The following is a 12,742-nucleotide window of genomic DNA, read 5'->3' on the forward strand; positions in this document are numbered from 1 at the left end:
ATTGTTGTAGGTCCTACTCAAGGTTGGTTGAACAAGACAACAAAATTTTGGAAGTGTTCATCTTTGCAACTGGGTCTAATGAATCAATTCAAAGGGAGATTCTACTTGTTTATTAACTCTAGACATTAAAGGAAGATGTCTAGCAAACTAAAATGACTCACAATCTAGTAAAGAAGATTTCTTAAACTGCAGACACAATTTCTTTAAGCAAGGCAAGGAAGGATGGCCTAACTGACAGTGTACCTTAAAACGGGACAGCAAACTAGAATAAACAACTAATCTTGGCAGTATTGTATAAGAACGTAAAGACTTTCAGACCCAAGGCCTTTACCAATAATTTGTTTTGTCTTAAAGAGCTTAAAAGAGAAAATGATCAGGGAAAAATGACAACAAATAATTTAGGTTACAAGTAAGCTTACTGATAGATATTAGGTTAAAAGTAAGATCAAGTAATTTTAACAAAAAAATTATGGAAATAGATGTGTTGGATTAATGGTGCCGGATCCAAGAATACATAAATGTTGATCTATCAGCTAAGACAACTTTAGTAATGTTTGTATGAGAATTAATGGTGTGAAAGATAGTTGAATTACTCATCATATGATCTGTAGCACTGGAATCAATGACCCATTTGGAAGTTGAGGAAAGAAGACACTTTTTAAAGACACATGACTCAGCAATAGCAGTGATAGAAGAAGTGTCTTTTTTAGATTGTAGGATGGTCTTGTTACTTGATGTTTTAATATTTGATAACTACGATCTTTGAGCCTTATTTTGTAGCTTTACACAAAAACTTTTAGTATGGCTTGGCTCATAACAATATTAGAACATGATTCACCCTATTTCTTGATCACGACTACTGGTCCCTTTGTAACGATTACTCGATCCTTTTGTTTTGTTACCACAAGCCACAAGGGAACTATTATTAGTTTGAACTAAATGAGAGCTTTCAATACACCGTCAAGGTATCTTGCAAAGATGTGATCTTAAATCAAAAGAGGATTTAAGGTTTAGCAGCCTCAAATTTTTACAGAAGACCAGAAAGAAAGCTCATTATAGTCATTTGATCCTGATGAGTCTATTTAACTTTCACATTTGGGCTAAATGGTTGCAAAACATTAAACTCCTTGTATGCTCTCTTGAAATTGAAAAAACATGTTGTGACCTATCTTGCTTATCTAGTTAGTAGAAGGCTTTGCATATTTTTTACATCAGTGAGACATTTCCTTTCTCAGAGTACAAAAAATTCAAATAGTCCATTAGTTCTTTAACAAATCCACAATTATTAGTTAAAGTGATTACCTCACTATTGATAGAATCGTACATCTACAAGAACAATTGTGCATCATTTCTTAACCAGGCCTACTTAGCATCATCAATAGGTGGATTCTTGACCAAGTGGTCATCTTTATCGATACTCTTTCAATAAATTTTTACAGTTTTGCTGTAGTCTAAATGGTTGGACCCATTCAATTTTTGATATGTAATCATAAACATCACCGGAATCATCTTGCTTATTATAACTTCCAAATCAGTCACTATACTTTGTAAATTTGGTAATTACACGTTAACTCCAAAAGCCCTGAAATAGAAAATAACCTCAAAAACACAAATTGCACAAACTTATTAATCTACAAAAGCCAAGTAAATTGAACAACTAGCCCTTAGAATAATAACGAACTATAGTGAACAATAACAACACCCCAAAAACTCACCAAATGCCATCAGTGCCACCTCCAATTGAACACCCAACCATTGGGCTTGGGTCAAAATCGTGAATTGACGTTAGAGTCGAGGCCTGGTGAGCAGGTAACATCCTACATGCCCTCATGCGTCATCGTGTGACAATGGTGTGCAAAGATTTCAATGGTGCATGTGCTTCATGCGCTTGCCTTCTAGTCGTTGGAAATTCCCTAATAGCTGAGGAGACTCGTTTGCTCCTCCTTGTGTCGGTGGTGCACATTAACGATCATTTTAAAAGTGATATGAAAACATTTCATGTTTTAAAGCAGCAAAACATGGACTCAAAAGTTGACCCGAGTGACTTTGATACTAGAAAAACGAGATTTAGTAAAGGAGGAAGAAGAATGAAACTGATTTGGGTGAAAATTGTATATTTGTTTTCTACCTTGAGATGCATATATAGCTTAATAGGAAAGGAAAGAGAATAATAAATCCCTTATATGGTCCATATAAATCAGCTATATACAGCTATAAGAATTTTCTCTAACACTATGGAATAAGTTGTAGGTAAACAAAGATTGACAATGAATATTTAAAACCAATAAGTCTAAGAAAAGAACTATAGCAATAAAGGCTTGTATGTAACACTCTATTTTTATGTTAAAAAGCGAAGTAAAAATATGATACTAATAAATATTAACTTTGATAACATCTAAGAAAATTGGTAGAAAAAGCATTTCTTAGATCAAGAACACTAAATCCAAGCTATATGTAGGTACAAAGTGATACATACGTAGAAATTTCTGGTAGACTAAAAGTAGGACATAATTTAAGATGACTGTTTTAGATAGGCTTGGGGCATAAGATAACAAGATAAATACTTTATAAGTACAAAGAAAATCAAGATAAAAGCGAGAATGATTAAATCTAATAAATTGAAATATCATTTTCAACACTTCTTATGATGTTTTCTTTTTCAACTAAAGCCTTCCTTGAATGATTCAATCTAATTGAGTCATCTTTTCAACACATCCTATGATGTTGTTATGGCCAAATCTATGTTAGGAAATATTGTTAATCTAAAATCATTAATTAAGGCTTAGATAACACTTCTATTTCTTTCTTTAGGTTTCTTGATTATCTTTTTATTTTAGTTGATTTATTTTCCTTTGGTAATAGGTTTCCTCTTTTATGAAAATGATTAGTCCTTGTTTAAAGAACAAATGGAATAATAAAACCTTATGCAACATTTCTGAAAACCCTGAGAGTCTCTCTCTGAAGAGTTCCAAAGTTCTATTCTCCTTTTGATGAGATGAACTATCAATCTCAAACGCACAATTGTAACAATTCCATATCAAGATTTAATTATCATTGGCAATTGCAGAATCGTGGTTGGCAAACTAGAGAGCAAAAATATACAAGAAGCTCGAGTGTAAGCAAACAAAGATAGAACAGATGACTGATTAAATGCTTGATCATATGTTACCGCATGTTAACTATTTTTTTACTGAAACAAAAACCCAAGTGTTCGATCATAACAGTCTCTACCGGTTTCTCTTTCTTGTGTTATGCATCAAATCCTCCTAAACTCATCTTGACAAAAACGATAGCACTCACAACGGACTTCACTTGTTTGTTGATGTTGATTGTGTTGAAATTGGCCAACCATGCTGCTGTTTGAAGTGCATGCAGCTTGATGACATGTCAGAAGACGTATACTTCTTTGTAATGACAAGGTTTTCTCTTTAGTTTCTTTGTTAAGCTACTTAGTTGAAAATTGTTGGTGCAACAACAGAATCAAGTAGACTCAGCAAGTATCTTGTCGAGCAAGCCTCGAAACTTCTTGAGCAAACAAACAATTCGAGTTAAAGAAAGAAGAGAATAAGTTGGGAAATTTGAGAGAATATTGATGAACAAAACTGATTTGATTCATACATAAAACAATGGCTTGAAGCGATTACATAACTCAAGCATAAGGCTTGTCAAAATCAACAAGTAATTACCTACCTCCACTAATTACATAGAAACTTGAAATCTTAGCTTGTAAACTTGTACAAAGCGTGTTTCTGACTCATACATAAGCTAATTACATCAATCGAAAGCTAACTTAGTTAGAAATGAACTAACACTCATTTCATCAACTAAATATAACAAAATGAACAAAATGAGCTTGCATCAATGACTCTTGCATCTGTTCGACTTTGCTTGGTCTTCATGGCCTGTATGGAATCGAGTGTTGGCTTCATGCTGACCAACTTCAACACTCCTCCTTGGTTAGCATGGTGCAAACACCTAATTTTCTTCTTAAATGCTCAAACCTTGTGACATTAAGGGCTTTAGTCAAAATGTGCAAGTGGTCCTCTGAATTGCGGTGAATTAGCTTCACTTCCGAGCTTGCTCCATTTCTCGAACAACATATAGCTTAATGCTAAAATGCTTTGTTCTTCCATGGAACACAGGATTTTTGGCAATTGCAACAGTAGATTGATTGTCACAGAAGATCTCTGTTGCTTCCCTTTGATCCATATTCAAATCAGCCAGGATTTTCCTAAGCCAAATGGCTTGGTTGATAAGACACTTCTTCGCCACATACTCTGCTTCACGAGAGATTGTGCCACCGGACTTTGCTTCTTGAGCTCCAGCAGAACATAGTTGAACCAAGGTTGAAAGCATACCACGAGGTGCTTTTCATGTCATCTATCGATCCAGCCAGTCACTATCGGTGTACCCAACTAGATTTAGATTTCCTTTCTGCTTTGTACCTTAAGCCATAGTCCAAAGTGCCTTTGACATATCTGAGCACTCTCTTGGCAGCCTGGAAATGCTTCTCATTGCAACAATGCAAGAACCTTGAGAGCAATCCTACAGCATACATTATGTCTGGTCTAGTGGCAGTTAAGTATAGCAAACAACCAACTAGACTCCTGTAGGTAGTTTCACATACCTTCTCAAAGTCTCCTTGGCTCGATAGTTTTTCTCCAACAGCAACAGGTGTTTTAGTTGGTTTGCTATTTTGCATGGAGAACTTGGTCAGAATCTTTGTGGCAAAGCTCTTCTGACTTAAAAATATCCCATTCTGTGCTTGAGTCACCTCCATTCCAAGAAAATAGGACATCTCCCCAAGATCAGACATTTCAAACACCTCTTGCATCTTGGTCTTGAAATTAACCAGCACTGCTCGATCTCCTCCTGTCACCAGCAGGTCATCAACATATAGGGACACAATGAGTTGTGTTTGTGTCCCTTGCTTCTTAACATACTGATGTTGGCTCACTCTTGCTTGATTGAATCCCGGATCAGTCAAGTATCCATGGATTCTGCATGCACTGTGCCCTTGGAGCTGTTTTAAGCCATATAGGGCCTTCTTCAATTTGTAGACCATATGCTCTCTCCCATTGTTTCAAACCCTTGTGGTTGTTCAACATAGATGTCTTCATCTAAAAACCATTCGAAAGGCTGATTTCACATCGAGTTGATGAATTTTCCATTCGAATTTGGGTTGCTAAGGCAATCAATGATCGATGGTGTCGAGCACAGCCTTTGGTGCAAAGGTCTCGGGTAGTCCAAGCCATACCTCTGATGAACCCTTGACAACCAACCTTGCTTTCAGTTTGTTCAAGGTTCCATCACGATTCTGCTTGGCTTTGTACACCCATTTCACCCCAATCACCTTCCTTTTGGTGGCCTTTCAACCAATTCCAGTGCGGTTCTTCTCAATCATCTTGATCTCCTCACCATTGCACCTTCCACTCTTCTTTGAGCTTGACCTCTTCAAAGTTACTTGGTTCACTATGGCTATATGAGCCCTTTGATAAATCTCGGTCATTGATCTTGTTCCTCTTGGTTCATCATCAATGTCCATTTCAGAACACTTTGTTCGCTCGACTTGATTTCTTTGTAAGTTCTTGAAACTTCCTCGGGTTCATGCCTTTCCGGTTCAACATGATCTTTCATCAAATACCACATCCCTGCTTGACACTTTGTTTGTTGAAGGATCCAAGATCCTATAGCCCTTCTTAACAGTGCTGTAGCCCACCAGAAGACCAGGTCGAGCCCTTTCAGACAATTTGTCTCTTTTAACAGCAGGTACATGTGTGTAACATATGCATCCAAAGACCTTCGGATGAGCGGTGATGGCTTGAAGCCAAACCAGGCCTCGAATGGAGTCTTGATCCAAAGCCTTGGTTGGAAGTCTATTTTGAATGTATGTTGCGGTGTTAGCATACGCCCATAGTGCTTTAGGCGATTCTTACGAATCATTAAGCACCGCCATATCCATTAAGCTCCTATTCTTCCTTTCACTTACACCATTACATTGAGGTGTATAAGTGTTGGTAAGTGGTGTTTGATGCCCGCCTTATCACGAAGGCTTGAAACCGGTGAGGTGTACTCGGTCCCATTATCGACCTTATGGTCTTAAGCTTGCGACTGTTTACATCTCGGTAGTTTTAAACTTCCAAAACACGGTGGCCACCGATTTTGTTTTAAGAAGTAAAGCCAGCAATATCTAGAGAAATCATCAATAAGCATGATGAAATACTGTTTCCACTTAGTGACTCGATCCTCATAGGGCCACACACATCGGTGTGCACCGTTGGAGTTTTTCAGAGGCTCTCCAGGCTTGATTCATGGGAAATGGCAATCTGGCCTGTTTTCCTAGCTGACACACTTCACACACATCATCATGATCCACTGAGTTGATGAAGTTTTCAGCCAGGTCTTCTCTGACCATTCGGGCCATCGATCTGAAGTTGGCATGTCCCAGCCTTTGATGCCACAAGTTAGATTCATCTGATGTGGCTGTGTAGGCAATGTCTGACTTATTTGTCCAGTCAACCACAAAGCTCTTATCAGCCATAGGGACTGCCATCAGTTTGGATCCACTTGGATCACTGATTTGGCACTGCTTGTCCTTGAACACCACAGAGTAACCTTTCTCTAGCAATTGAGCTATGCTGAGTAGGTTTCTGTCAATTTCAGGCACCAGAAGCACATTTGAGATCATTTTGGCATCTGTGGGAGTGCATATCAGCACATCACCTTTGCCTTGACTTGAATAAAGTGCCCATTACCAATTTTGACTTTGGTTTCTGATTTACGTCTAAAAACTTGAAGATTGCAAGCATCGGTGTCATGTGATTGGTGCATCCACGTCTAGAGCCAACCGGATGAGAGCCTTTCTGGCGGTGAGCATGACACACAGAAAGACTTGCTCCTCTTGGTCACTGTCCTCCTTAGCTACTCGAGCCTCAGCTTTCATCTGTTGAGACTGGTTCTGTCTTGATTTGGTCTTGCTCTTGCAAACTCTCTCAACATGACCCTTCTTCTTACAATGCTGACACACAGCATCTGGATTGAACCAGCATTTTTCTTCTGGATGACCAGCCCTTCTACAGTGCTTGCAAGTTTGACCTTCTCTTCTCGCAGCATCATTCTTTGGCTTGTCTCTCCAGGCCTTCTTGCCTTTATAGGCAGTATTTGTCCTTGCCTGAAAGGCACCTTCTTGATGCTCTTCCAGTCTACTTGCTCTCCTCTGCTCTTGAGCATATAGAGCATTGATCAACTCAGTCAGGGGAATGGTGGACAGATCCCTTGAGTCCTCGAGAGATGAGATTTTTGCCTCATACCTCTCAGGCAGAGTTGCTATTACTTTCTCCACTATCCTAGCTTCATTAAACTGCTCTCCAAGGAGCCTGATGCTATTAACCACAGCCATAATCCTGTCAGAATATTGCTTGACAGTTTCTTCTTCCTTCATCTTTAAATTCTCAAATCTCTCCTCAAATTCGATGCTTATTCTTTGCCTTGTCCTCTCGTCCTTGAAACTCTTCTTGCAACTTATCCCAGGCCTGTTTTGGTGATTCACAGGCCATAATCCTTGTGAAAATCACATCTGACACTGAGTTCTGAATGCAAGACATGGCCTTGTGCCTCTTGGTCCTCTCATCGACATCTTTGCTGATCCGAGCCTTTGTTGGATTGCCTCTAAGTGGTTACGGTTCAACATCTGAGTTGACCACCTCCCACAGATCATAAGCCTGCAGGTAAGTCTTCATTTTGACCACCCATATGTGATAGCCTTCTCCATTGAATACTTGAGGTGCAGCTGGTGAAAAGCTTGATGAAGCCATGGTTTTGTATAACAGGTCCCTTAAGAAATAAGCTCTAGATACCAATTGTTGGTGCAACAACAGAATCAAGCAGACTCAGCAAGTATCTTGTCGAGCAAGCCTCGAAACTTGCTGAGCAAACAAACAATTTCGAGTTAAAGAAAGAAGAGAATAAGCTGGGGAAATTTGAGAGAATATTGATGAACAAAACTGATTTGATTCATACATAAAACAATGGCTTGAAGCCAGTACATAACTCAAGCATAAGGCTTGTCAAAATCAACAAGTAATTACCTACCTCCACTAATTACATAGAAACTTGAAATCTTAGCTTGTAAACTTGTACAAAGCGTGTTTCTGACTCATACATAAGCTAATTACATCAATCGAAAGCTAACTTAGTTAGAAATGAACTAACACTCATTTCATCAACTAAATATAACAAAATGAACAAAATGAGCTTGCATCAATGACTCTTGCATCATTCGACTTTGCTTGGTCTTCATGGCCTGTATGGAATCGAGTGTTGGCTTCATGCTGACCAACTTCAACAAAAATGAACTAAGTTGGTATTATTTTGATGTTTTTAGGTGCTGATTGACATAATCAGCTTGTGTGCAAGTTTTTCTTTTTAGTTTCTTTGTTGATTAAACTACTTGAAATGAACAAGTCGATGTGACTTGATATGTTTAGCTGTTGAATGACTAGTTTAGGTGGTTTGTTTGTGTACAAGCAATGTTTTTAAAGTTACTAGGCTACTTAGTGGTAGTAGGTAGTAATAACTGATGTAGTTGGCTATAAATGTATTGTTTTTCTTATTGAAAAATTAAGCATATCAGTTGTGAAACTCAGATTGCTTCCTTGCTGCACGTTTGTGAGCAAGTAAATTGTTTTTGTTTCTTCCTCCTTTGTTTTCTGTTTTGTTCTTTTTCTAAGAGCTGCTGCCATTGTCCTTTCTTTTTCTTTTTTCTGCCTGTTAACCGAGAGCTTATGCTCTTGATGCTTTGTGTTTTTGCTTGCTGTTTGAAGAGCTTATGCTCTTAGTGTTTCATTGTTTGGTTGTTGCTGCCATTGTTCCAACAGATTGTCGTATGAAATAAATACTCCATCCACTTCAAAATGTTAGCCACTGCCCTTCCAAACTTCTTAAAAATGAAATGTCAACATTGAAAGAATCTAAGTGATCATATCCTACAGACACTGGAAACAAATTATTATGTTGACATTTTATGTTTGTTGATGTTCATAATTTATGCATATATTGAAAATGAAGCTACAGAGACCTTCATGAAACCAGGGAGGGAGAATAATTTTCCATAATGTATAATATTACTTTTATCAATTAATCTTCACTTTTCTGCTTACAGAAACCTGGTGGCATCATAGCTCTTCTTGATGAGGCTTGGTAGGTATTAGAATACGAATGAACGATAAACTTATTTTAAGAATAAATGGTATTTGTTTTTACCTAGAGTTGCTAGTTTGATTTTCTTTTGCTTCAATCACCCAGTGAAGTTGTAACTATAACTCCTTTTATTTCCATAGCATGTTCCCCAGATCAACACATGAGACATTTGCTCAAAAGCTTTATCAGACTTTTAAAGACCATAAACGCTTCAGTAAGCCTAAGTTGTCGCGCACTGACTTCACCATTTATCATTATGCTGGCGATGTAAGTGTCTCTTTATTGCAGGACATCCTTACAGAGGCACTTAAATAGCAAGATAAAAGATAAGGCTGATGGAAATATCTATGTTATTCTCCACTATATATAGAGAATATATAGGGTATTTGGCTGCTTATGACTCCTTACTCCTTACTCCAACTTTGAAAATGGATGTTAAACTTGACATCTAACACATGTCTAAATTGGTTAAGATTAAACAAGAAGAATCCAATTAGCTAACTCTACTCAAACTATGCATAGGAATCCATATATGTGGAATCTAGATAACAGAAACCGATATCAGATTTTTGTTCTATAAATAATTAAATCAGTTACATTAAATCCAATACAGTCTCATCATTCGCTAGAAATAGTCATAATCAGTTATTATTCTCTAATCTACTTTTGTGAAATCTTCTTAATATTGAGTGGAAGGAATTTCTTCTACAGGTGACTTACCAAACCGAGCTTTTCCTGGATAAGAACAAAGATTATGTTGTTCCAGAGCATCAAGCCTTACTGGCTGCTTCAAAGTGCTCTTTTGTTTCAAGCTTGTTTCCTCCTTTACCTGAGGAATCTTCCAAATCATCAAAGTTTTCTTCTATAGGTTCTGGCTTCAAGGTCTGTTTTAGCTTTGGTGCGTCTGTTAAAGACAGATTATATTCTTCATCTATTTTCTTTCATCTCATGCATACCATGTGCTTTATACAGCTACAACTCCAATCTTTGCTGGAGACTTTGAGTTCCACTGAGCCACACTACGTTCGTTGTGTAAAGCCAAATAATGCTCTTAAGCCAGCAATATTTGAAAACAATAATGTACTACAACAACTTCGATGTGGGGTAAGTTTTGACGTTTTGGTCAATGCCTAAGTAACCTGTCTGTAAGTCCATTAGTTTTTATGCATGTTTGATTCCAGGGAGTGATGGAGGCAATTAGAATTAGTTGTGCCGGATTTCCCTCCCGAAAGCTGTTTCATGAATTTATAGATCGGTTTGTCATATTGGCTCCAGAGGTTCGAAATAAGAGGTAGCTTTTCATGATTATCCCTTGCAGTTCAAAAATTATTACTTCTGTTTAGGTGCACCTTTTATTCTTTAGAATTATGTTACTAGAATTCACGAGTTACTTATTCAGTGGCAAGAAAGATGATATCGCTGCTTGCAAAAAGATTCTGGAGAAGAGTAACCTCACTGGTTATCAGGTACATGATGTATTTATAAATTTTCTTAAAGTTAAACTTTGGGGCAGCTTTTGTCAATCCATTTATTTCTTAAGAAGTTCCTATATATCATGCATGTCCACATTACACATTTCTTGCATCAGTTTTGATATTTAGTATATTTTATTTTTTTGCTTCCATTAGGCTCTTGTACCACTTAATTCTGTACTTACAGATTTTCTGCTGTTGCAGATTGGTAAAACAAAAGTTTTTCTTAGGGCTGGTCAGATGGCAGAACTGGATGGTCAGCGAGGTGAGATTTTGGGAAGTTCAGCTACAAAAATACAGAGAAGAGCCTGTACATATATGTGTCGCAAAAAGTTTGTCTTGCTAAAATCATCTGCCACACAAATTCAAGCCTTTTGTAGAGGTAACAAGAGTTTCATATATGTGCAGACGTGATTGTTTCATAAGATGGAATTGCTGCTGCTATATGTATATCTATTGTCATTTTTTGTTTGATGAATATATCTAGTCTTATATACCTTTCCTTTTGTTTTCTCTAACATTCTTGCAGGACAAATGACACGCCATCTGTATGAGGGAATGAGAAGGGAAGCTGCTAGTTTGAAAATTCAAAAATATGCACGCAGGTTTCTAAAAAGGAAAGCATACAATAATTTGCGCTTCTCAGCTATTTCCATTCAGGCAAGTTTACGTGCCCTTAGTGCTCGTAATGAGCTTCGGTCCAGGAAGCGGACTGTAGCTGCAACTGTAATTCAGGTAAAGATAAAAATTTCTTTTAAACAAGGAAACATTAATAGCTACTACCTTCCTCTTTATTTCTCGTTTTACGATATGTTTCTAAGAATTCAACCACGTGGAACTTATATTTTCCCCTTATTATCTCCAGTCAACAGGATTCAGAAATAAGAGAGTATGTTGAATAGAACTTATTACTTAGATCCTGCATTTACTTTATTCTAGATCAAACTATAATGAGTTCATTCTCATTCAGGACCTAGGTTTTGCCTATAAAAGTAAAATCAAAAGGGAAAAGAAAGTCTAGCATTCCCTCTTATTAGTTCTAAAAAGCCAAAGCAACCTCTGGTGTGCCCTAGGTTGTAAATAGTAGGATTGCGCTAAAGGAGGTTCTAGGTTTAACTATTTCCAATAAAAAAAACAGCCTTTCTGTGTTATCTTAGTTGTCTTGCATTAAATATTGATGTTGGTTAATTTAACAAAAGAAATCATGCTGATGTTTTTTATATCGCAATTCCCAGCTGCAATTTTTGTTATGATTTCTGTTTGGATTCTGAAGCTATGTGAGTTCTTGTCTACTACAGACTCATTGTCGACGAAAATTGGCCAACCTTCGTTATCGTCGGTTAAAGGAAGCAGCACTTATCATACAATGTGCCGTGAGAGGAAGCAATGCATTTGGAGAATTAGTGAAGCTAAGAATGGTGAATTTGTCATTTCTTTATTTCTTTTTTTCCTTTAATTTGCTGAAGCTATTGATCTAATCTTGTTTTCAACAAAATTTCTTGATAGATGATGATATTCCCGAAAGTATGCTATTGTATGTGAATATTAATGTAATTTTTGCTCGTTTTGATTAATTATAGAACGAAGGAATATCTAGAACAAACCCCTACTAACAGCAGTTATTGAGAAATGGGATACTAATTTTATCTTTTGCGCTTATGTTGCTTGCATTAGTTGGTATTATAATATAACGTCATCTCTTGTAATCCTAGTTTTCTTCCATTCCTGCCAGAGGAAAACAATTCATTTGTTTGATGTGATCTTTTGTTAGTCTCATCTCTAAGGTGATAGTCCGGGATTGATTATGTAAATCGATTACACCTTGTCTGTCTGCAGGCTGCCAAGGAAACTGGTGCACTCCAAGACGCCAAGGATAAGCTGGAAAAGCAAGTTAAAGAACTTACAAGCAGCTTGCAGTTGGAGAAAAAATTGAGGGTAGGTCTTTTCTTGATTACTTTACTAGAAGTAGATGAGTTTATAACTTTTCCATATATATTAAAATAAAATACTGAAACGAAATAATCGAACATGAGGAGAATGAGATAATGAATTTTCTATCTTCTACATTCCAT

At 37.1% G+C, this 12,742-nt stretch overlaps 1 protein-coding gene across 1 annotated transcript in view; it reads left to right on the top strand.

The window, feature by feature from the left end:
• The window catches only part of LOC105778289 (myosin-6), a 41,090-nt gene that overhangs the window by 13,150 nt on the left and 15,198 nt on the right, over window positions 1-12,742 (top strand). Inside the window, exons 13-22 of the mRNA XM_012601970.2 lie at window positions 9,161-9,198; window positions 9,339-9,465; window positions 9,910-10,080; window positions 10,171-10,302; window positions 10,380-10,489; window positions 10,598-10,664; window positions 10,875-11,052; window positions 11,200-11,405; window positions 11,969-12,088; window positions 12,507-12,605. Coding sequence (XP_012457424.2) covers window positions 9,161-9,198; window positions 9,339-9,465; window positions 9,910-10,080; window positions 10,171-10,302; window positions 10,380-10,489; window positions 10,598-10,664; window positions 10,875-11,052; window positions 11,200-11,405; window positions 11,969-12,088; window positions 12,507-12,605 — 1,248 coding nt within the window. The remainder of the gene's footprint in view (window positions 1-9,160; window positions 9,199-9,338; window positions 9,466-9,909; window positions 10,081-10,170; window positions 10,303-10,379; window positions 10,490-10,597; window positions 10,665-10,874; window positions 11,053-11,199; window positions 11,406-11,968; window positions 12,089-12,506; window positions 12,606-12,742) is intronic.

The sequence above is a fragment of the Gossypium raimondii genome, chromosome 10 (assembly GCF_025698545.1).
Source record: "Gossypium raimondii isolate GPD5lz chromosome 10, ASM2569854v1, whole genome shotgun sequence".
Lineage (NCBI taxonomy): Eukaryota > Viridiplantae > Streptophyta > Magnoliopsida > Malvales > Malvaceae > Gossypium > Gossypium raimondii.